The following is a 26,780-nucleotide window of genomic DNA, read 5'->3' on the forward strand; positions in this document are numbered from 1 at the left end:
TTTCCATTGAGCTTGCATTTTCTCTGGTCAAGTTTTCACTTTAAGCATTACTAAAGTCGCTGCTCCTCCCCAAATGGAATTTTTTCAAACTTTTTTTTGCTTGAGTACATGTTCCCCAGGGCAACACCCACCCCCTCATGCCATTTGTTTGACAACGCCTTGACTATTAGCCTAGAAAATGGACATTGCTGTTTTTGTTTTACTTCAGTGGGTTTGGGATTCAGCACCTGAAAATAGGACTGTTTGCTGAACCTGTCCTAAACTGAACCCAGGTTCAGCTGATCAGTAGTCCAAAAAGCGGTCTCTAGTAATGTACTGCCACCTGTCCTAGATTTAGACATACTTTATGTTATCAGTTACAGTATGGAGGTCAGTGGGGTGCCCCATTAAAATTTTGCTATGGGGCCACATAATCTGTAGTTACATCCCTGCTGCTGCAAACAGCAATTTAACCTGTCAGTCTGCATATAACAAACACGTCAGTTCTCAGCAGGTGTATGTACTAAGTGCATTTGGGATTAGTGATTCACATTGCCATTATTGAAATCCTGGTGCTTGGTGTTTGTAGGTTTTTATTTAATGAAGATGCGTTCAATGTGGTTGAGTAATCTAGGAGAAGATGTCGGAACAGAGCTCAGTAAATAGCAAAAATATATTAGTACAAAAGTACAGCAAGCTAAGATTATTAAAGAAAAAATACACATATTGTAACTTTTTTCTCTGACAATAGTAGGGCAGCATGGTGGCTGAGAAGGCAGCACATTTTGTAAGGGTGGTTCCTTGGTTTGAGTTCTGCCAGGGGCATGATCAGCATCAAGGTTAGATTTTTTCTGGTCTAAAAACACATTTCAGCACTATACAAGTAAATATAAGTAGATTGTTGCCCAGTTTTAATGGATTTGTTCTTTATTACAGATATCAACATGGCAGGTGAACCAAAACCATACAGACCAAAGCTGGGAAGTAAAAGACCAATATCATCTTTGTACAGGTATGTTTAATCAATATTTTTCTTTTATCTCCTCCTGAAAAATGATTTCCCCTTACACAATATGGAAATAAAAAAAAACAAATGAAGCTGTCAAGGATGACCACCATGAGTATATCAAAAGCTGTAAAATTCACATCTTTTATTACAAAATCACTAAAGATCTCTAACAAAATTGTACAATAAAAGCAAATCAATAGACGCTTAACCCTTGGATAGCAACGCGTTGGATATCTATCTATATATATATATATATATATATATATATATATATATATATATATATATATATATATATATATATATTATCCTTGACAGCCCCTGTTCTTTCTTTTTATATTGTCTTATTAATGTACATTTAGGTTGATGACCCCCAGGCTCCTATTATAGCCTTTTGGCTTCCTGTATCCCCCACACTTCATATCTACCCTGACTTACACAATATACATTACCTCATGGCATTCAGATTTTCAGACTTCTGGTATTTCTAATTCTACCTTTAGGAGCTTTTTGGCCATGGTTAGCACTTTTGCTTTGCAGAACTGGGGTCCTCAGCTCGAATTCTGTTCGGAACTCCACCTGCATGGGGTTTGCATATTCTTCCTGTGATTGTGTGAGTTTCCTCTAGGTACTCTGGTTTTCTCCCAAACTCAAAAGAAATGCTGGTATGTTAATTGGCTCCTTTTTCAAATAGGCCCTAGTATGTATGTGCATGTATATATGCAGGTGAGGTCAGGATCTTAGTTCCTTGAGGGCAGGGATATATGTGAATGTACAGTTTGTAAAGCCGTGCATAAATTATTGTCACTATATAAATGCTTGTACTAATAACAATTTGGTGTGCAACAAGAGGCTTTGCTGTGGTTGTAGGCTTAATTCTGATGTGCATTCAAAACCAAACTAAGCACGCAAAGTACATAGTTGTAGGAATTCAAAAAAGCACTACTCGAAACAGAAGACTGGGTGCTGTTACATCATAAAAGAGGATGTAAACCCTAACAAAATTACATTTTGTTTGCTAAAATACTGTGTATCAAAAAACTATTGCCATTATTTAAAATGATATTCCAGTCAAAATCTAATTAAGGCTAAACCTACTCCCACCTTCATTCTAAGATTATTCTATCTATATACCCTGTGAGAAAAAAAAAAACAAGATCCCTATACTTAACTATTCTGAAGTCGCTCTGGTCCGGTTACATGATCTCTTCAGCAGCAGCTTCAGGAGAAGATCGCTGACAACAGCTGCAAGTGCCTGTGCAGTGACGTCACCCATAGGCTTACTTATTGTCGGCTGTCCCTCCACTACACTGAAGACGATCATGTGACCAAATTGGGGTGGCTTCAGAATAGGTAAGTATAGGCATCTTTTCTTTCACGGGGTAGATAGAATAGTCTTAGAATGGGGGTGGAAGTAGATTTAGCCTTAGTTAGATTTTGACTTTAAAATAAAATACTTTTTTTTCCCTGTTGTATCTCAGTAGTTCTAATCTCCTACAGCCGCTTGAAAGCCAATTTCTGCCATGGCTGGTTGCCTGATGATTAGGGGTGCAATGGATCGTCACCGATCCGTGATCCGAATGGGTCACCCTGCTCGGATCGGCACATGCCGCATTCCACGGTTTTGGCCTTAGCAAAGGCTGTTTACAATATGATCGCTTCGACGGAGCGACCACTTGTAAACAAACTGGCGTCATGTCATGACGCCGGTTTCTCTCTCCCCTCTCTGTACTAATCTGTACAGTGGAGGCGAGAGATCGGATGGAAGCAGCCATCCCTCCATACCCTGCCAATACTCTGCAATACCCAGCAATACCCTGCCAATACCCTGCCAATACCCTGCCAATACTCTGCAATACTCAGCAATACCCTGCCAATACTCTGCAATACCCTGCCAATACCCTGCCAATACTCTGCAATACTCTGCAATACCCACCAATACTCTGCCATACCCAGCCAATACTCTGCCATACTTTGCCATACTTTGCCATACTCTGCCATACCCAGCCATACCCTGCCATACCCAGCCATACCCAGCCATACCCCGCCATACCCAGCCATACTCTGCAATACTCAGCCGTACCCAGCCGTACCCAGCCATACTCAGCCAATATTACAGTGGGGGAGATTGTGGATATTACAGTGGTGACTATATGGTGGTGGAATTTTCACAGGATTTGCAAATTAAATTATTATTTGCTGATCCAAAAAATGATCCGATCCGTGACTCTGATCCGAGGAACGAGCCGATCCGTGAGTTTTTTGATCCATTGCACCCCTACTGATGACAAGAGTGAGCATAACTGCTTAAAACAGTTACTAGTAGTCTCATTCAGAAGCCTGTGTAACACAGTGACAACACAGGACAGGAGCACAACTCAGACAGTAGCCCATGTAGTCACTCTATAACAATATTTCATGGCAGGATCACCAGGTATTGCTTTAATGAAAGCGACAGATTTTAAAATATCTACATTACATTAACATATTAAAGCTTACATGAAATGTTAGTGACTGGGTTTATATATACTTTAATAGACGATGTGAATAGTAAAAATTTTATGTAACAGATGGAAGTGAATGGTGTCATTGTATCTCCCCATGTTATGCTCTAATTATGTAAATTCAGCTATAACTGGTCCTCAGTTGTAGCTGTACTACATCTACATAATGTCATAATGTTCATCAACATTGTATACAATGATTCTGCTCCATAATCTTCCACTGCTAGTGCAAATTAATTTAAGAACCCTTTAGAAAGTGAAGTGGTGTGGTTTAATTGTCTAATTTACATGTAGGCCTTGAATATTACTTGAAATGTAATATCCATCAGTTAAATGTCTCTGCGTGATTATGGTGCTTCCTGAAATCTCTAATACATTTTCTTTTCAGTAGCCTTTGAGCTATAAGATGTGTCACTGCCGATTAGCTTCTGACTGTGAGGACAGGCATCAATGGTGCTGAACCTAAAGAGCAACTGATTAGTCTTCAGAGAAAGTGACAGAATCAGCATCTATTCAAGACATTCGTGCTTTTGAGTTTAACGCTTGCTATAATTGAAAATGGCACCAAAATTACTTTCAGTAAGTTTGATGCCAAATTACATTGTGATAACTGACCGCAAACCTTGAATTCAATATGTGTCAATACAAATAAGGGATCTAGCCTTCAGGAATTTTTGTCAAAGGAAATTTTTTCAGAACAAAAAGCATATCTTCTTTATTTGAAGCGTTAGGTCTATGAAGAAATTGTAACACGCATTTTGTGATTTTCGCAAGTCTGTCTTGGCTGTCAGACTCAGCAGTGGTAAACGAGAAACTGGTTTATTAAATGTGGCCATTGCTGTAGAATTCGGGGTGGAGTTTGGAACAGGGTATAATATTGAAATTACATAGTTACATAGTTAGTCAGGTTGAAAAAAAGACACAAGCCCATCTAGTTCAACCAATACAAAAAATAAATAAAATCATACAATCCCATATACACCCTATACCCTCAGTTGATCCAGAGGAAGGTGAAAAACCCCAGCAAAGTATGCTACAAAGTATGCTCCGGTATGCTACAGCATGGGAAAAAATTCCTTCCTGATCCCCCGAGAGGCAATCAGATTTTCCCTGGATCAACTTTACCTATACATGTTAGTACCCAGCTATATTATGTACATTTAGGAAAGAATCCAGGCCTTTTTTAAAGCAATCAACTGAGCTGGCCAGAACCACCTCTGGAGGGAGTCTATTCCACATTTTCACAGCTCTTACTGTAAAGAAACCTTTCTGTATGTGGAGATGAAATTGCTTTTGCTCTAGATGTAAAGTGTGCTCCCTTGTCCTCTGTGATGACCATAAGTGCATCTCTTTTCCTCTAGAGGTAAAGAGTGCCCCTTTGTCCTCTGTGATGACCTTAAAGTGAATAACTGAACACCAAATTCACTATATGGACCACTTATGTATTTGTATATGTTGATCATAGCCTCCCTTAATCTCCTCTTCTCAAGAGAGAATAAATTCAGTTCCTCTAATCTTTCCTCATTGCTGAGTTCCTCCATGCCTCTTATCAGATTTGTTGCCCTTCTCTGCACTTTCTCCAGTTCCCCGATATCCTTTTTATGAATTAGTGCTCAAAACTGGACTGCATATTCCAGATGAGTTCTTACTAATGATTTGTACAGCGACAAAATATCTCTCTCTCTGGAGTCCATACCTCTCTTAATACCAGAAAGGACTTTGCTCGCTTTGGAAACCACAGTTTGGTATTGCATGCTATTATTAAGCTTATGGAATGGGATGTATTCTTTTTTCTTTAACATTTCATATTTCACAATTTAGAACCAATGGGTGCATTCTCTATACTCTATAATCTGGTGCATTTTTACAGCTTGTCCGTTAAAAGTAGAATGGATCAGAAGGGAGTTACCCCCTTTATCCTAGATGTTGGCAGTTTAACAATGTCTCCATGCACCTTTTTCTTTACATAACTCCTTAGGCATGTGCAGGGAGTGTGCTGGATGTGCCTGGGCACATTGTAATCACCCTGTGCACCCAGGCTGATGACAAGGCAATACAGCTTGCCCTCCTGTACCAGGCCTGTGTCCTATTAATTCAAAAGGGGGGGGGGGCGGGCACCTGCTGAGTAGGAGGATTAGCTGTACTGTCTTATTGCGGATACTGATCCTCTTGTTCCTACCCCTGCAGCGCTGCCGGATTCTCCTCCTCTCCCTCCCTCTGGCTGTGCTGCAGGGCCAGCAGTTTTAGCATCTGTGCCTCCACCCTAACCTCAATCTCTTTCTCAGTCTTAAATGACATTAGGGATCTGTGTAGAAACCTGATATTAAACCAAAGCTCCCCAAACGGGCAGGCAAAAAAACATAATAATAAAAAAAAAGAAAAGAAAGAGAAAAGAAAAATTCGATTTTTTTTTTAATTAAGGAATTGTTCACACATGCTTTGCACTCTGTAATTTCTACCATAGCGGCAAAGCATAGCATCGTGGCTGTGACATGCGTACACCCCTAGCCACTGCCTCTGTTGCTCTGTGCTTGAGCTTTGGGGTGCACACCCTAATGCAATAAGCTGCGCACACTTAGCATAACTTACTTCTTTTGTTGGCTTCTTCAGTATCTACAAAATATTATGTCTGTTTGATGGAAGTTTATGGGGCTAGAAACATTTGACACAGCTCTTAAAAAGCTCACGTATCTTACCAAGCAGTGTAAAGATATGAACAGCCTCTGTGGAAAAGAATGCGATTTTGATTATTGAGCATTGTCTTATGCAGGTTTAGGTGCAAAAACATATGCAAAAATGCTGTGGTGTGAATGGGGGCTTAGACAGTACTCAGTACAGATGGAGAATCCCCATCATTCAACTCGACAGTCCTGCTGTATGAATGTGTTCTTGGATTTTTTTCAAGTTCAATACAAACTGAGTGGCTGCAGATCTTTTACTGTGTCCAATCAGCAGGCTGGAGATGTTTTCTTGAGCAAATAAAACTTCGATTGTGGTGGGGTTCGAGGAGCTAAGACTGTCTGAACAAAAATGCACATCCCAGCCACCATATACTGTATGTGTTTTAGTTTGTATTTAACTGGGTGCCCGGACAGTAGCTTTAAAGGTACATTCAAGTTAAAACTTAAAGAAGAACTTTGAAATGTATTTGGGCAGAGTGACCTACTCTTTCAATGCTTTGGATTTTCCTCCAGGTATTGATGTAATGCACCATTCTACTGTACCAGGGGCGTTTTCTAAATGCAGTGAGCCTATGTGCAAGGTCATTAGTTGGCCCACCCAGCCCACCACATGTAAAAGCCATTAGGCACTGATAGGTGTCGCCAAATTGCTTTAACAGTGGTAGGTTCTATTCTAGTCCAATAGAAACCTACAACACTTAGCACAATCATTAACCACTTCCCATCCTGTGTGTTGTAATATGACGGGCGCAAGCAAGATGGCTCTTGTGCCACCTTGTGAACTCCCTTTTTCATCAGAGTTCACCTCCTAATGGATGTTTCAGTTAACTACTTATGCGGCACTCTAAAATGTAATCTATTCAGCCTATGCTATGTTAGTGAAAGGAGAGAGTCTACAAAGAGTAGCATAGAGGCCTTCCTAAAGGCATGGCAAAAGAGTTCCTCGTTGCAGATCTGATGTTCTTCGCTAGCTAGTTGGCGCTTCTTAACTGTAATCCGTTTGGGTTTGATGAAAGCAATAGATTCCTAGCGGTGAAGATCTAAAGGCATCTGAGCACAATGTTCAAGCAATATCACAGTAAATAGTGCTGCGTTATCTTCCAAAGACAAAGGCAAAGTGCTAAATATATAATATATCAAAAAAAGTGAGTGCAATCAATAAGAATGTGTGTTAGATAAAAATCATCCAAAGAAGAAAAAAATATCTAACCATATAGTGGACACTCTATAATCTAGCCAAAACAGCATCCAAGTGCAATGTGCTAATTAAAAGGTGCTAAACAACAGGTGAAAAAAGAAAGAAAAAAAAAGGGGGGGGGGGGTAAAATCCCTTGATTAGACATTAATTATAAAAATATTATAAATAAATAAAATAAAATATATAATCTATAAGAAATAGGATATAAATAAAAAAAATTTAAAAAATATATTTTTGGGTGTCAATCCACATCCAAACCCCAACATAAATACTTATATAAAAAAAATTATAAATACATGTTGAATTAAATAATTACTGATGTTCCTAATTATAACGGACAATAAGTGAATATATTAAACTATAATATGAATCCTCGATCTCACAAAGGAAGAAAATATTAAATATAAAAATGAATAAATAATCCAGAGAATATGTGCATTTCTCTTTTGAGAAAGTCACTTGGCAGTGATGATACGCACGAGGGAGAGGAGACCCGACAGTGTATGAGTGTCTCTAGCAGCGCAGCGGCTGCAGGCTCATACAGGGATCTGACCATTCTTATTGTGCGCTGATACCTCAGATTCTGTGAGTTGCTTCTTTAGCTGTCTCAGCGTGGTTTATGATTACAATATTGCACTATGTTGCCCTTTTTCTTTTTTTAAAAAAAACGGAATACCGGATTGGAGGAAAAAAGATCAACCTGTTCCTTGGAGCCTTCTTCTATGAAAAGGGGATAAGTGTAGTGATCCTTCCTGGGATATTTTCACGGGGCTGAAGCTGCCTATAGTCCTAGGATGAGCCAACCTTCCCCCTCCTTTATATGATCCTGTGTGGATAAGTACATTTCTATATATATTCACTCTGATAACTGTACTAATTTGAATTGCGTTTTTTCTGAATGAACAATTACCACTATATGCCTTACATCATTTAGTAGTGACACTGGTGTGTGGCTCTGCACATATTCTCTGGATTATTTATTCATTTTTATATTTAATATTTTCTTCCTTTGTGACACAGAGGATTCATATTATAGTGTAATATATTCACTTATTGTCCGTTATAATTAGGGACATCAGTAATTATTTAATTCAACAGGTATTTATCATTTTTTATATATGTATTTATGCTGGGTTTGGATGTGGATTGACCCCCAAAAATATATATTTTTTTAAATATTTTTTTATTGCTATCCTATTTCTTATAGATTATATTTTTTATTTTATTTATGTATTTATACTATTTTTATAATTAATTTCTAATCAAGGGATTTTACCCCTCCCTTTTTTTTCACCTGTTGTTTAGCACCTTTTAATTAGCACATTGCACTTGGATGTGGTTTTGGCTAGATTATAAAGTGTCCACTATATGGTTGGATATTTTTTTCTTCTTGGGATGATTTTTATCTAAGACACATTCTTATTGATTGCACTCACTTTTTTGATATATTATATATTTAGCACTTTGCCTTTATCTTTGGAAGATTTTGGACTATTTACTGTGATACACTCATTTTTGGTTGGCTGGCCTGTTCTGAGTGCTTGCAGCTGTTTTTCTGATTTTTATTTAATTTATCTTCGGGTTGAATATTTTTCCTATTCATTTCTTGCGCTTAAGTACGTTTAAGTAAGTTTTTCCTTTAATGTCCAAGCAATGCAGTAAAGTGTTCATGGTATAAAGATGTCTGTGCAAAGTGTCTCTGTAATGGTGACAGTGAATAGGTAAAAGTCAGGCAATTTGCCCTCTCACCAACAACCAAATAGCTCCAATGTCTTCTGTACAGGAACTCATGTAGTGGCACTCATGCATCGGCTCCGTAAGTGAAGCTTGCCACACGCACCCACACTGACAGACAGGGGATCTGGGTGATGCTGACGACAGGATGTCCAACAGCTAACAACAGAGCTAGGCCCCTTAGGCCTCAGGTTGGAAGTAAGACTCTGTGTGGTAGGCCGTGGCCTCTCTCCCTGTTGCACAGAGAGGTCAGTCTTGTGTCAGGCCCAGGAGCAAGAGACCATGCGTGGGCTTTTTGGATACTTTTTTAGTTACTCCCAGCAATCTTCATGTTACAGCAAAGATCCCTGGGATATGTAGTCCCAAGGTACATGGGTGCAAAGCAACTCTCTAAAGGAGAACTATATGTCCCATAATTCACTTTTTTGGGCACACAAATATGAGGTTACTGGTTACACTGATTATTACACAGACAAACAATGTCTAAGAACACTGAAAGGCATGGTGCTTTCTGCTGCATTCCAAACCATCCTTACCAGTCCACTGAGTTGACACCGCAGACCCTCCCAACCCTGTTAACTACTTAAAGACTGCCCAGATATATTACAGGAAAGAACATAGTGATCTTGTGTTTCTGCTAAGTAGGAACACAGATCTCTGTGATTTTCGCCCAGTCAGTCCATCCCCCACACAGTTAGAAAGCATCCCCTAGAGCAGGGATATGCAATTAGCGGACCTCCAGATGTTACAGAACTACAATTCCCATGAGGCATAGCAAGACTCTTAGAGCCACAAGCATGACAGCTAGAGGCAGAGGCATGATGGAACTTGTAGTTTAGCAACAGCTGGAGGTCCGCTAATTGCATATCCCTGCCCTAGAGAGACACACTTAACCCTTTAATTGCCCCTGGTGTTAACCTCTTTTCTGCAAGTGTCATAAGTACAGTAATATCACTGGTTTCCAAAAAAGTGTCAAAAATGTCATTAAGGTGTCCAATTTATTCACTGCAATGTCACAGTCACCCTAAAAATTGTTGATCGCCACCATTACTAGTAAAAAAAATAAATAAATAAAAATGCCATAAAAATATCCCATAGTTTGTAGATGTTATACCTTTTGCGCAAACCAATCAATATGCACATATTGGGAATTTTTTACCAAAAACATGTAGCACAATACATATTGGCCTAGATTGATGAAGAAATGTGATTGTTTACATTTTTTTATTGTATATGTTTTATAAAAGAAAGTAAAAATATATCTTTTCATAAAATTGTCATTTTTTTGTTTATAGTGCAAAAAAATAAAAAATACCACCAAAAGAAAGCTCTGTTTGTGGGAAAAAAAAAAATTATTTGGGTACATTGTCACACGACCACGCAATTGTTAGTTAAAATAACCCAGTGCCGTATCTTAAAAAATGGCCTGGTCATGAAGGAGGTAAAACCTTCCAGGGCTGAAGTGGTTAAATAACTTTAAAACAAAGCAGGGCCAACAGATAATCTTTTGATTAAAGGATCATAAACCCCCTTGACAGAAATTAACACAATCTACATCTCGGTCTCACTCTAATAGCTCTCATAAACCTTCAGTCTAAATCTAGCCATACATGGATCACAATTTGGCCAGTTCAGCAGGGGCCAGACACATTTATGTCCATGTATGGTCACCCTGGGGGTAAACAAGCCGATGTAAGCATCGACTTGTGTACAATCAGCCTGTCAGGTTTTTACTGAGCGCTTAGTGCCACCAGATATAACTGGCAACACTAGTTGTGTTCTGCCAGCAGGAAAAGCTCCCCACACTCCCCACTGGCAAAACACAATAGCACCTTGTTGATGGGTTTAATCAATCAATTTTATTTCCTTCCATCTGTGGTGGAGGGGGAAAAAGGGAAAAAGGGAAAGGAAAGGGTTAATTGTTTAGTTAATCAAGCCCAGTGACAATCGCTCTGTCTGCTGGCACTTGATTGTGGTCCCGGAAGCTAGAAAATCTATAAGGTGAGGCTAATGCTGCGTACACACGACCGGACTTTCTGGCAGACTAGGTCCGATGGTCTTCCCAATGGACTTTCAGTGGCGTTCCGATGGACTTTCTGAACGAACGAACTTGGCCACACACAATCACACTAAAGTCCAAGAGATTCTAACGTGATGACATACGACGGGACTAGAATAAGGAAGTTCATAGCCAGTAGCCAATAGCTGCCCTAGCGTCGGTTTTCATCCTTCGGACTAGCATACAGACAAATGGATTTCTCGATTGGAACTGGTTCCGGCGGAAAGATTTGAAACGTTCTATTTCTAAAGTCTGTCTGATTTTTAGACAGCAAAGGTCTTATGAAGCCCACACACGCTCAAATTGTCTGGCGGATTCGTTCCGTCTGACCTTTGCTGTCGAAAAGTCCGGTCGTGTGTACACAGCATAAGGGTCACATTGTCGTGTATTAGTGATAGTGTGGTATGAGTTTAACCAGTCTTTTGTCACAAGTTGGTGAATGTGGCCAGAGTTTGTCACAACGTCCGTCACATTCATAAAATAGTCAGTGCCTCCTTAGAAACCAGGCAGCAAGGCAGTGACAACGTAACAACCTTTATGCCAAGGACTCCCATTCACATAATAACACTGCATTTATATCAGAGTTCCCACTTCACAAATCACCCTGTTCACAACAGAGGCCCCCTCATCTACATCAGAGTCCCCCCTTCATATCAGGAGGCCCCACTTTCACATCAGAGTCACATATACGGTACATTCAAATCCCCTCTTCACATACCTTACAGTGCTGTAGCATATCAGAGAGTGGGAGCCAGGAGATAGCTGTTCTGGAGGATGGGTTCTTTCTACTATGGAAATTCTATCATCCTTTCAATGCTGGGGCAAGTTCTTCACTGGTTAGCAGAATGCCAAAGGCCAGATGGTAGCCAGCTTCTAGCAACCAACAACATGAAGGGGGTAATGGGCTGTGCTAGAGACTACAGGGGGAAGGAGCAGAGAGAACCTGCAGCCCCCACTAACCCAAATACTCATTATGTACAGTGGGCACCATCCTTATCAGGGCCTGTGTGCCCAATACACAATGAGGATGCACCACTGCACTGTGCTCTATTTTGATGGCAATCTGGGGACCCCAATTGCTTACTTGTTTATAATGCAAAAGGGAGAATCTTAAAATCCACCCACTGAGGGCTACTTGCTATGACCCAGAAATATGTCAAAGTGTCAGTACTAAGAAGTTTTTTGCAGTCATCAATCATATTCAAACCAGTTTGGGTTGAAATAGCATTGGTGCTACAAGAAGCAGAGTGATAGAGGAAAGTTGCCCAGCACAGGCCTCAAATACTCTCAGTGTCCATGCAAGGTACTCTCTGGATTTTTGCTGCAGTTGATTACAGGGAACTCAGATTACACTGGTATTAAACTAAAAACTTGTATCTGTTATTTGTGATTTCCTTTCCTTCTGCCAATTCCTGTCTTTTAAGCAGTGGTCCTGGCTTCTGGTGTTAGAACAGCTTCTTTCACTTGTAGGGTCAAGAGCCCTGTTGGAGCCATTCTTGTATGTACACTCCGGGAAAAGAGACTGCAAGCACGGACTCTATGATGCTGCTTGAGCCAACATACACATGCAGCTAGAGGGGACTATATGGGGTATGCATGCGCAGTAACTGCTTTTGCATTATAGGACATGTAGTCCCCAGGATAGGGAATTCAGTCAAGGAAGAAAAGATGGGGCATGTGTGTTCAGTGGCCATGGTAGTAGAGGCAATATTAAGTGATGCACGCTCAACGGCTGCGATGTCAGTGGAATTATGGGACATGGGGGGGGGGGGGTGGCTTGAAATGTGAGTGTAAAGGAGTTGTAAAGGCAGAAAGTGTTTTATCTTAATGCATTTCTATGCATTAGGATAAAATGCCTTCTGTGTGTAGCAGCCTCCCCAGCACCCACTAATACTTACCTGAGCCCTCTTCAGCAATGTTTACGAGTCCCTCGACCGTCCGGGACACTTCTCCTGATTGGCTGATACAGAGCAGTGGCGCCATTGGCTCCTGTGGCTGTCAATCAAAGTCATCCAGACAATCAGGGGAGAAAGGGGCGGGGCCAGCTCAGGATTCTGTGTCTGATTGGCTACACGGAGCTCTGACTCGGCTTGAGTGCCCCCTTTGAAAGCTGCTGGCTGAGGGGACATTTGATAGGAGGGAGGGACCAGGCGCAGCAAATAGGGGCTCGAGAAGAGGAGGACCTGGGCTACTCTGTGCAAAACCAACTGCACAGAGCAGGTAAATATAACATGTTTGTTATTTAAAAAAAAAAAAATGAGACTTTACAATCACTTTAAATATAACCCAAATGCATATGATGAGTCTGAAGTTCATATGCCAAAAAAAGAGGTAGTCACACACGTGTCCATTTTCAACTGTCAGGTCACAATGATATTTCGGGAGATCAACTCCTGTGAATGAGGAGACTGGGACTCCACACATCCAATATACTTCAATATATGGAACCACCAATCTGATTTCATACAGGGTTAATGTTGAATACATGTTATGTTTTTCATTCCCACAGCTGCCAACTACAGAAGAGCAACATTGTTTGGATGGCGAACGCGGTGATTGCACTTTAGAGAAAATTTACCCTGCTTTATCTCAACATTGTGCTGAAATAATTTGCAGAAAATAACAGTTTCTTCTCATTTTTTTTTTTATATGAAGCTTCTACAATCCTGATCTATTCACTCTTCATGAATATGGTACTTTGCATTTTAATTCTCCTGAGTGATTCAGGCAGGTGCTAGGTTTTCTAAAGGTGTTTTTGAAATAAGGGTGTCGGGAAAGTAATCACACTGAGAGTGTATTTTTTAAACTCTGTGTGAATTGGAAAATCAGCAGAGTGTGACTGCAAAGGTTTGTGATTGTAAAGGTACCGTCTCTCATAACACTTCTATGGCACGAAACCTGGCGGCTCCAGATGTGCACCTTTTGAAGTGGGAATCAATTTCATTGAGGAGTGCCTTTTAAGTGGTTCATCTGTAGCATGTCTAAGGTGCCATTGTCTAAACCAAATGCACAAATGACTGCCAGACAGGAAAAAGCATATACTGTAGATTCAATTATAGAAGATGCCGTTAAAATGCATTTGTTTCACTGCCATCTAGTTACATTCCCTTGGACTTCACTGCACATGCTTTGTACATATGGGGGCTTGTTGAAGATATTTTCAACCTGAAAATATATTTTAGAAAAGAACTTCAGTTTCCCTACAATTACTACTATCTCGTTCAGGGCCACACAGTGAAGATCTTTGGTGTGGAGCTGAGGGTAAGTATTTGGGTAGGTGGCTGCCACTCACATTTAGGCCCCTTGCACACGTCATCCTGAGCATGTACAGGAGTTACGTCTTCCCACAACGACCAATCAAGTTACCTAGAGGAAGATGAACAAGGGTGCACACACCGCTACAGGCAAAAATGGACACTCCCGGTCCAAGGTTCTAATCCCGGCTCATCAGTGTAGGCAATATCAAGAAAAGAAGAAAAGATTGTGAACAAGTACAGTTCTTTTCATGCGAAACGCATCAACTGATCATCATTTCAATTTTGTCTGGCTCATGACAATAAAGAAATCTCTACAGCATCTTTTGGATTCAAGAGTGAAATCAATCTTTTCTTCTTTTCTTGATATTACCTAGAGGAAGATACTGGGGAGAAAATGATGTCAATGGTGAGGCACCTCATGAACATTAGATCGCTGGAGCAAGTAGGTAAGTATTCTATATATCTAGTTCCTATCTAACTCCCACATTGTGCGCACAGCAAATGATGCAGTATCTTACTATTTAAACAATCCTTAGTCAAAATGGCTGCCAAAATTTTGCTAGACTTCAGAATCCAATAAGATTGTCATCATCCCCAAGAGATGGCTGCCTGGAGCCCATAACAGGAGACAAATATTCCTCAATAGGCGCCTGCCAGTCTGAAGAAACAGCACAGTGACACCTTCAGGTTGGAGGAAATATTGCAGCTTTCACCTGCCTGTTCTGTAATAGACATGTGCACGCTATTTCGTTTCGGAATTTCGTTTTCGTCCGAAAATCCAAAATAATTAAGGTTGAATCTGTATTTGAAGGCTTATAGTGTCTGTCGAATGTTCTAAGAAAATTTGACGGAGCAGCTAAACTGTACGAAGCCGCAATCGTACATTTCCTGTTGAATGTTCCGCCTACAAGCTATAGTAGAATTCTAATGTTGTATGACACAGTAATAATTATATTTATTAATTATTATTACTAGTCAACCAACATTAGAATTCTTCTATAGCCTATGGGGGGAGCATTTGACCATAAATGTCCACTCGCAGCGTTTGCTTCATCGAATATTCATGTCAAATCTTTTCTCTCTATGCCGAATAATCTTGGACTAATAGAGTTAGGTTAGGCACATTCGACCTTTTTTTGCTATTGTCTCCATAATGTTGAATCTTTTCTCTCCGTCAAATCTTTTCTCTCTATGTAGAATAATCTTGAACTAATAGAGCTAAGGTTAGGCACATTTGACCACAGGTTTGATGGACACAGATCCCTTTCACATATAAAACACACCCTTATATGAACTGCAAATATTTATTTAGCATCTTGCCTGGAGATTAGCTTTATATAGGATTGTTATTTGTAAAGAGTTTATATCCCATAAAGCACTTTCTGTAGATGGAGAATATTGCCTCACCTCACCATGACTATCCCACTGTTAGCGTAGAAATGAGATGAAACCTAAAACAGTAAGGCCGCGTACACACGCGGGGACTGTTCGCCCAACTTTGTCCGCTGAACAGTGTTTCGGCAAACAGTCCGCTCGTGTGTGGGCTTTCAGCGGACAGTTTCAGCGAACAGTCCGCTGAACAAGGTTTTTCGGAAATTCCGAAAAACTGTCCGCTGAAACAAAGTTTCAGCGAACAGTCCCCTCGTGTGTAGGCTTGTTCGTCAAACTAAGTTCCGCGCATGCTCAGAAAGGATTTACACGCCGAAAGTTATAATGCAGTGTATAGGACGTCGTATTTTTCATCGCGCACGGTTTCAGCAAACTGTTCATTCGTCGTGTGTGGCCATGTCCGTCCATGCTAATTTTGAGCGGACTGTTTGCTGAAACTGTTTGACGGACAAAGTTGGGCGAACAGTCCCCGCGTGTGTACGCGGCCTAACAGAAGACAGAGATCTGAAGATCTGTTTTGTGTCTTATTTTCTAATTAATGTGTGAATATTTTAACTCTGAGTAATACTTGTTTGTAGTGTAGAATGTAATGATGTGAGTCCCTGATATTAAGGCCTAATGTAAACAGGGCGCCGAGACAACCTCTTCTGAATGATTATTTTGACAGCTTGAAACCAGCATTTAAAAATGCCTGTTTAGCAGCCTTTGCATGCCGCGTTTAGTCGCGTTTAGCTGCGTTCACGTCTATGAGCGTTTATTTAAGATAACATCATAAGCCCCTCCCAAAGCACAAAAAACAGTATTTTTTAACCACTTTCGCCTTGGAAGGATTTACCCCCTTCCCGACCAGAGCACTTTTTGCAATTCAGCACTGCGTCGCTTTAACTGACAATTGCGCGGTCGTGCGACGTGGCTCCCAAACAAAATTGGCGTCCTTTTTTCCCCACAAATAGAGCATTCTTTTGGTGGGATTTGATCCCCCCTGCAGTTTTTATTTTTTGCGCTATAAAAAAATAGTGAAAATTTTGAAAAAAATGCATTATTTTTTACTTTTTTTGCTATAATAAATATCCCCCAAAAATATATAAAAAAACTTTTTTTTTCCTCAGTTTAGGCCGATATGTATTCTTTTACATATTTTTGGTAAAAAAATCACAATAAGTGTTTATGGATTGGTTTGTGCAAAAGTTATAGCGTCTACAAAATAGGGGATAATTTCATGGCATTTTTATAAAAAAAATGTTTTACTAGTAATGGCGGCGATCAGCATTTTTTATCGTGACTGCAACAGTATGGCGGACACATCGGACAATTTTGACACATTTTTGGGACCACTGGCATTAATACGATCAAGCGATCAATGCTTTAAAATTGCAGTGAAGGTGATCGCACTGGATCTTGCCTGGGTCTTGCCTTGTCCTTCGCCCGGCAAGACCCAGTGTGATCACCTAGCCCGTCCCCTCTGCTTATGTCTTTTGAGTAACCATCTGTTAATGTGCGAGCCTCCTGAGTGAAATTTCAGCCTGAATCTGTGGGGATTTGCGATCCATCTGGCAGACCATACTGTGTACACTGAGTGAGCGATTATACGCTTGCCTCTGGTAAGCGTGCATTTCTATCGGTGTTCAGCATGTTTTTTGGCGATTGCACGTTTGATTATTATTACTGGAAGAATTATTATCACCGAAAGGACTATTATTTCAATTTTTTCACCTTGGGCTTTGGGACATTCTTTCACGCTTACTTGCGGTTATTTAGTTAAGAGTTTTCAACAATCTTAATTTTTTATTATTTTTTTATTAATTATTCATTTCTTAATTATATTTATTAGTATCACTTATGGATTAGTGTAATATTTATTTTCCTGTATATATGGATTGATTATTTGGGAAACTATTAATTTATTATTTATTCATTTACTTTACTCACTATGGTGATGGTTTGAAGATTGTGATAATACAAAAATTCATTTGAATTTTAGGGAGGTTGGAGTATATAGGTAGCGCAGCTATACATTTTCTGTTTTTGGTTGATATTTTTGATGTGTATCACATCTTAATAGCTGCAGCTTGGGTAGCATAGAGGTATTTTTTAGTTAGGAGCGCTGTAACTTTCTATTTTTATTTTTTATTGTTGTTGTTGACCCCACTTAGAGATTCAGTAAGAACTCACCGGAACATTATGGGGCATTTGCGGGAAATTCAAGCACCCACTGAATGCCCCATAATGAACTGTGAGATTGTCAATGCACTGCAAGATCGCTGCTGATTGGTCAAAGCATGCACCTGACCTGCATACTATGGGCAATCACAGCGCACTCTGCTGTGAGAGCCATGATTGGCCAAAGTCAGGGTGCCTTTGGCCAATCATGGCTCAGGGGGCTAAGTCCACGCCCCACACTATGTAAGGCTGCTTACATGGTGGTCGTACATAGTGTAATGAATGAGAGCAGCAAAATGACATTTGTAAAGGAGAAAATGTCATTTAAAACCGCTTGTAGCTGTAATGTATTGTCAGATCCCGGCAATATACATAAAAATAATTGAAAAAAACAGTGTAAGTCCCCCCCAGTCCATTACCAGGCCCTTCAGGTTTGATATGGATATTATGGGGAACCCCGCGCCAATTTTCTTTTAAAAATGGCGTGGGGTCCCCCCAAAATCCATACCAGGCCCCCCTGGGTCTGGCATGGATTTTAATGGGAACCACGCGCAAAATTTTTAAAAAAATGCTGTGAGGGTCCCCCCAAACCAGACTCTTATCTGAGCACGCAACCTGGCAGGTCGCAGGAAAAGGGGGTGCAAGAGAGCATGCCCCGAACTGAACCATACAGGGGGACTCCCAGATCATGTCCCCCCCATGTGAATGGGTATCGAGTACATTGTACCCCTACTCATTCAGCAAAAAAGTTATTAATTCTGATTTTCAAATTTTCGGGGTTTTAGGATTTTCTGATTTTCATTCCTATTTTCTAATTTTAAAATTTACACATTTTCAGAAAAATGTATTAAACGGGTTTTTGTTAATACAAATATTTCAGAATTAGCGAATTTGTCGAAAAATTAGTTAGGAACAAAGGGAATTGCCTAAGATGTCTAAGGCCGCGTATACACGGGCGGACTGTTCGCCCAACTTTGTCCGCTGAACAGTGTTTGGGCGGACAGTCCGCTCGTGTGTGGGCTTTCAGCGGACAGTTTCAGCGGACAGTTTGACGGACAAGGTTTTTCGGAATTTCCGAAAAACTGTCCGCTGAAACCTTGTTTCAGCGAACAGTCCGCTCGTGTGTAGGCTTGTTCGTCAAACAAAGTTGCGCGCATGCTCAGAAAGGATTTTCACGCCGAAAGTTATAATGCAGTGTATAGGACGTCGTATTTTTCGTCCCGTCGTACGTGCCGTTCACGTCATCGCGCACGGTTTCAGCAAACTGTTCGTCCGTCGTGTGTGGCCATGTCCGTCCATGCTAATTTTGAGCGGACTGTTTGCCGAAACTGTTTGACGGACAAAGTTGGGCGAACAGTCCCCGCGTGTGTACGCGGCCTTAGAGAATGGTAACTTCATTATGGAATAAAATGTGTAAATTATTTGTAAGTTCCCTCCTCTCTTTTTCTAACATCTTTCTGAACTCCACTTCTGCTGATCTTTTTTTTGTAGACTCCTGCAACCCAGGTTTTCTAGTCTCCTATTGGTTGGTATCCCCAATTACACTATCCTGTTTGGTAATGAAGCCCTTATTACTTCTGTGGCTCTGCAGAGTTCCACACTGTTTCCACTCACTAAGGGTCAGGGTCATTTTGTCGACTATGCTTTTAGTGTTATTGTGCCTATTCTGTGTTCCCTAAATGTTTTGCCTGCTTTGATTTAGTAGTAGAACTGTCAACTGAACCTCACATATGCTTGTACTACTCTATTTTCTTTGAAACTCTAATAATCACGTATTTTACACTTAAAATAAAAATATTTTGTAACTTGTATAAAATTATAAAGAAACTTGGGTTTTCTTTTTTGCACATTGAATTATTGTCATATTTTATCTTTAGTTTTTGTTTTCCAATTCATCTGCTGATCTATGCCTAAAGCTCCTTTCACACAATCAGTTCCGCCTGTCCGTTTTTTTGGGTGGATCTGAGCTGGCAACCCATTGACTTCTATGGGCAGGCAGATGTCAGAGAAGATGTGTCCGCTGACACCCGCCTGCCGTCCGATCCGACAAGATCCACTTAAAACCGACAATACAATAAATGCACCTACCTCTTCCTTTTTCTACAAATACGTTTTCCATGTTTCTGAGTGTTTTGTGACATCTCCAATAAACTACATTCCTCCAATCTTTTTATAAATACGTCTAATGATGAGCGCTGAGTGGAAAAGTTGTAAAGCAGAAAGGAATGATTATTATCCTTTGAAATGTTCGCCATTTGACAAAACGGCAGAGGGCTTAGCTCGTCATGTAGACATGACACAATTACAGCAGGATAAAAGCTTTGCGGGAGAACATTTCATCCAGAAAACCAGTGCATTAGTTACACAGGCAGGTTTTATGCATGTAAACATCTGTTTGACAGGTCTATTTAGTGTTGTTCTAACTGAAGAAATCAAAGAAAAGAAACAGGTCAGCAACATACAAATATGACTGCCATTGCCCTGGAAACAAAAGCACTTTGCAAACCCATTTAAAATCTACCTATTGTTTACACCCAATGAATGCGGCTGTTTGGTGCTACTCCAGGATGCATCTCTCAATGCATCTTAAAAGCACTTTATTAGACTATGGCTTTATTACTGCTTTAGTTTCCAGCAGCAAGATTCTGGCCCTGGTCATTTTCATTACAGAGGGAGGCCTTAATACCCTCTCACATAAACACTCCTTGTGACTCTAAGCCTCACATTACCCACCCCCTTAACCTTAACACTAATCCCACTTTGAATTATCCTTGTAAACCTAACACTAATTCTAATTCTTCTTGTAACCCTAGCTTTAACCCTGACTCTAACTCTGTCCATAACCTTAACACTATTTCCAACTCTAATGCCCCGTACACACGAGCAGAATTTCCGTCGGAAAAAGTGTGATGGGAGCTTTTGGTCGGATATTCCGACCGTGTGCATGCTCCATCCAACTTTTTCTGTCTGAATTTCCGCCAGCAAAAGATTGAGAGCAGGTTCTCTATTTTTCCATCGGAATAAGTTCCTATCTGAAATTCTGTTCGTCTGTATGCAATTCTGACACGCAAAAGACCACGCATGCTCGGAAACTATTTGACGCATGCTCGGAAGCATTAAACTTCATTTTCTCAGCTTTGCGTTGTAGTGTTCTTGACGGTCGAAAGTTCAGAGAACTTTTGTGTGACCGTGTGTATGCAAGACAGCTTGAGTGGAATTCCGTTGGAAAAACCATCCAAGATTTTTCAGACGGAAATTCCACTCGTGTGTATGGGGCATTATTCTTCTTGGAAGTCTAATTCTCCCCATAACCCTAGAAATAAACTTTACTAAAATTCCTCCCTTAACCCCAACTTTAAACCTGACTCTAACTCTCCCCATTACCCTAACACTAATCCTAACTATAATTTTACTTAGAAACCTAACACCAACTATGACTCCTTGACAACCTTTGCTATAATTCTCCCCTTAACCCTAACACTAAACCTGACTCTAATTCTCTGTGGAACTTTAACACTAAGGCCTCATGTACACTGTACATTTTCTACCAAAGCCCCTGAACTCAACTCAATAAAAGCCTATGTGCTTATGTACACATAGGCTTTTATCAGAGTTTAGGAGCAGCAGAGTTTAGAGGCAGTTAAATGCAGAAGAATTGCATTCAGGAGAGGAACGTTTTGACAAAAAATGCAATGCAGAAAAATCATGGCTAAAATACACTACTGCTTTATTGTCGCATTTACGTTTTTCTGCTGCAAGTAGAGTTACATCTAGGGGTGACTGGTACACATGTAGCCTAACCCTGGCTCTATTCTCCTTGTAACACTAACACTAACTCCGTCTCTGACGCTAATTGTTCCTGTAACACTGATACTAAACCTGACTCAAATTCTCCCTGGAACCCTAACACTAACCATGGCTCTGGAACTCCCTGTAACCCTAACACTAACCCTGACTCTAATTCTCTCTGTAACCCTAACACTAACCTTGACTCTAATTCTCAAAGGAACCCCTAACACTAATCCTTGCTCTAGTACTCCATGCAACACTAACACTAGCCCTAAGTCTAATTCTCCTTGTAATCCTAACATCAACCCTGACTCTAATTTTCTCTTTAACCCTAATACTAACCCTGGCTCTAATTTTCTCTGTAACTGTAACATCAACCCTGATTCTAATCCTCCTTATAACCCTAACACTAACATCCTGTTCCAGTGTGCAGCCACTTTCTTTCTTCTCTACATAACCCTAACACTAACCCTGGCTCTAATTTTGCCTGTAAACCCCACTCTGTAATCCTATCCTTTACACTGAACCTTATGTTAATCTTTGCAACCTTCACACTAACCCTCCCTGTAATCTTAACACAACTACTTATTTTAATGTTTCCTGCAATTCTAACACTGCCTTCTGCGTCACTTTATTAACTCTAATCCTTCCTATAATCCTAAAGTTTGCATTGACCTTTACACTAACCCTCCCTGTAACCATTATCCTAACATTGAGTATCACACAACCCCACCCTAATGTGAAACCTAATGCTAATCCTTTCTGTAATGCTAATACTTACATTCCCTCTAGCATTAAATTAACCCTTACTTGAAAGCCTATGCTGGCAGCGGGAACAGGAAACATGAAATGTGATACATACGCAATGGAATATTATTATTAAATTAACTATACAAAGAAATAGCACCATAGAGATAATAATAATAATGAAAAATTAACCCTTACTCCTACCCTCCCTGTAACACTAATGCATACTTTTTGAGCTTGTATTGATGCATCAATTTGAAATTAGTTTAGGATGTCTTTGAGATATTTCAGGATTCATTGACAGGTGCAGTTGACCTTCTTCTTACCTGCATTTGACCTGCTTTTGTACCCCTAGATTTTTATGGGAATGCAAAACCTTTCGATGATGTGAACAAAAGCCCATTGTCACAGGCTGTAAATCTTCCCATAACTCTAACATGGACCTTCAGACTAATCTTTCCTGTAACCCTAACACTAACCCCCTTTGTATTCCTAATACTAATGTTTGCTGTACTCCTAACCCTAACATAAATTCTCCTTCATCTAGACTAACTCCCTTGTTTTTATATTTACCTCCTCACAGTAAAGACTACTTTTTCTACCCCAAACGATACAGCAAGCAATGTCCATCTGTCCACATCAGCTGCTCTGCCCTTTCCAGGACCTGTCAAACCTGAAAACACTTAGTGCATGGCTGTCTCACAATGATTGTGACTATTCTCTGGTTTTAAACTGCTTTCAGGAGCTTTTGCATGGCTGTCCATCTTTAATCCTTTCCCAAGGGTGACCTTGGGAGTTTTGCTATGAAACAGAAGTTGGCAGGTATTGTATGGTAGTATTTCTGTAAGCAAAAGGATTTTCATAAACTTCACCCAAGCCGCTAAATACATAGCTGAAATACATATTTGGAAAGCATTTTTTTCTGCCAAAGGATTTGTGTGTCTGTGGTCTGGTCATAGAGAATAATGGCTGTCTGCCCAGTCCCAATCTTCAGGTCTGGTCCAAAGCCAGGTCTGTCTCCAACTTGGTGCTTTCACAGGATTCACAAGGTGTTGAGAACACTAGAGATGATAAACACTTCGCTGACCCAGGCAGGAAAACTATTTCTACATCGCAAGAAAGTGACCACTAATATTTACAGAGGAGGCTCGAAGAAGGCGGTCCTGCTATTTTATTTGAAAGCACACATATCCTTTCAATTTAATCTAAGTCATATACCTGCAGGCACTCATAATCATAAAGGATAACATCAAATATGCATATCAGTGGATGTTCATTTAGCAATGAGGGGTATGTACTTTACCAACTCCTGACCTCTGTACTCTGTATGTTACACACGTCTGACCCTGGTACTCTGTACATTATTGTACTTTACCCACTCCTTATCCCTGAACTATGTACATTACCCTCTCCTTATCCCTGAACTATGTACATTACCCTCTCCTTATCCATGAACTATGTACAGTACCCTCTCCTTATCCCTGAACTATGTACATTACCCACTCCTTATCCCTGAACTATGTACATTACCCACTCCTTATCCCTGAACTATGTACATTACCCTCTCCTTATCCCTGAACTACTGTACATGTTCTTGACCCCTGAATTTTGTATGTACATACTGTACTTCATGCTTAGAAGTACAAAACAGTAGTTGTGTTACACTGATAGATGTAACACTTAGGCCGCGTACACACGGGCGGATTGTCTGCCCAACTAAGTTCGTCAGACAATCCGACAGACAGTCCGTCCAAATTTTGAATGAACAGACTTGACCACACACGATGAACAGACAGTCCGCTGAAAACTTGCGCGATGACGTGTACAGCACGTACGACGGGACTAGAAAAACGACGTCCAATACACTGCAATGCAACCTTCGGCCGTGTAAATCCTTTCTGAGCATGCGCCATACTTAGTCCGTCCAACTTGCCTACACACGAGCGGACTGTCCGCTGAAACCAAGTTTGGATGGACAAAACCACGTTTGGACGGACAAAATTACGGAAATTCCGAAAGACTAAGTCCGTCAGATTATCCGCTGAAAAAGTCCGCTGAAGCCCACACACGAGCGGATTGTCCGCTGAAACACGGTTCATCGGACTAAGTTGGGCAGACAATCCGCCCGTGTGTACGCGGCCTTACAGATTTTTACATAACATGCTGTAAGGAAAATTTGTCAAAGTAAAGCATGTATAGTTGTCAAAAATACAATCTTTTTCATCCAATGTGGACCGGTAATCTCCCTTTGTAGTAAGCCTATAATCAACAATCGAGGAGTAGGGCTCTATCACTTCTGAATATGCATAAAAATGCACAGAAAACACGTCCCTTGACATGCAATTTTTAATATGTTGCATTGCATCTTCATTTGTGAAAATTAGACTTTTTTTTTTGTTATGATAGACACATTGGGTTGACGTGTTGACATGCATTTTTGTGCTTTGTATAAGAATATAGGCATGCTGCATTTTGTAAAGTCAACTATATGGTGTGAACAGGGCACAAAAAACAAATGTTCTCCCTTGCATTCAATCTGTGCTGATCTACACATCTCAACATGTGAGGCCGCGTACACACGGGCGGATTGTCTGGCCAACTTAGTCCGCTGAACCGTGTTTCAGCGGACAATCCGCTCGTGTGTGGGCTTCAGCTGACTTTTTCAGCGGACAGTCTGACGGACTTAGTCTTTCGGAATTTCCATAATTTTGTCCGTCCAAACTTGGTTTTGTCCGTCCAAACTTGGTTTCAGCGGACAGTCCGCTCGTGTGTAGGCAAGTTGGACGGACTAAGTATGGCGCATGCTCAGAAAGGATTTACACGGCCGAAGGTTGCATTGCAGTGTATTGGACGTCGTTTTTCTAGTCCCGTCGTACGTGCTGTACACGTCATCGCGCAAGTTTTCAGCGGACTGTCTGTTCATCGTGTGTGGTCAAGTCCGTTCATTCAAAAGTTGAACGGACTGTCTGTCGGATTGTCTGACGAACTTAGTTGGGCAGACAATCCGCCCGTGTGTACGCGGCCTAAGGGGGGCTTGCAATTGGGCAGATGTTGCAGCCAAATTGTATCAGTCCCATCCCGCTTCTTCTTGGATAGACAACCTACTCTCCTGCCTCTGTGACCAGGTTCTCCTAGTTAAAGGCAGGTCTGGCAAGCTTTGGGGAAGTCCCCTTTAAATCCATATTCTGATGTACAGCCTTGAAGTGGGGGTAGATACATCATAGACATCCAGAACTCCCATAGACACAAATGCAAATAACCTTTTTTCATAATTTTTTGCATCTTAGGCCGCGTACACACGCGGGGACTGTTCGCTCAACTTTGTCCGCTGAACAGTGTTTCGGCGGACAGTCCGCTCGTGTGTGGGCTTTCAGCGGACAGTTTCAGCGGACAGTCTGCTGAACAAAGTTTTTCGGAAATTCCGAAAAACTGTCCGCTGAAACTTTGTTTCAGCGAACAGTCCCCTCGTGTGTAGGCTTGTTCGTCAAACTAAGTTCTGCGCATGCTCAGAAAGGATTTACACGCCGAAGTTTGCATTGCAGTGTATAGGACGTCGTTTTCTAGTCCCGTCGTACGTGCCGTTCACGTCATCGCGCACGGTTTCAGCGGACTGTTCGTTCGTCGTGTGTGGCCAAGTCCGTCCATGCTAATTTTGAGCGGACTGTCCGCTGAAACTGTTTGACGGACAAAGTTGAGCGAACAGTCCCCGCGTGTGTACGCGGCCTTACTGTGGCACTTCTGATCTTACCCATGGTTGACAGCAATGTCCTGTCTACATGGTAAAAAGTATTTTATGGAAAAAGGCAAGGCATATGCTTCCTATACGAATTACTCTCTTCAGTATCAGCTACACTTCATTGCTTTGAACAAGCTTCCTGATGATATTGGTAGACCAAGCCTAATCAATGTATGTCGGCGCTATAGTTTGTAATCTAAAAAAGGGGAGCGTGTGACAAGTATCAATGCTGGAGCAAGATTGTGAGAAGGTTCTCACCCCATATAAAGGAAGTGAGAGAGAAGGGTTAGAACCACTGTCAGGTTTTATTTTATTTATTTATTTATTTATTTTCTATATGTCTTCTTGCTGGAGGGATATACACTCATTATTGGTCCTGGTGACCATTTTTTCCAGTACAGTATGTGTTGGAGGATTCAAAATGTTTGAATTGTCATGGGAACACTAGGTGAAGGGAAATCATCCTATAGGGAAACCTGTCCTGTTAACAGCTGTCTAAGTCAGCCGAAATGCTCCTCCAAATGTTGCTAGAGGTTCC

At 40.8% G+C, this 26,780-nt stretch overlaps 1 protein-coding gene across 4 annotated transcripts in view; it reads left to right on the forward strand.

Annotated features, from left to right (window-relative positions):
- Positions 1 to 26,780, forward strand: part of RALYL (RALY RNA binding protein like) — a 1,540,715-nt gene that overhangs the window by 1,271,459 nt on the left and 242,476 nt on the right. For all 4 annotated transcript variants that reach the window (XM_077492950.1, XM_077492948.1, XM_077492949.1 and 1 more), the window contains one exon: positions 916 to 991. In XM_077492950.1, the coding sequence (XP_077349076.1) occupies positions 916 to 991 (76 nt within the window). The remainder of the gene's footprint in view (positions 1 to 915; positions 992 to 26,780) is intronic.

This window comes from Lithobates pipiens, unplaced genomic scaffold, assembly GCF_037356315.1.
Source record: "Lithobates pipiens isolate NorthernLeopardFrog02 unplaced genomic scaffold, aLitPip1_a1.2 Scaffold_19, whole genome shotgun sequence".
NCBI classification, from domain to species: Eukaryota; Metazoa; Chordata; class Amphibia; order Anura; family Ranidae; genus Lithobates; species Lithobates pipiens.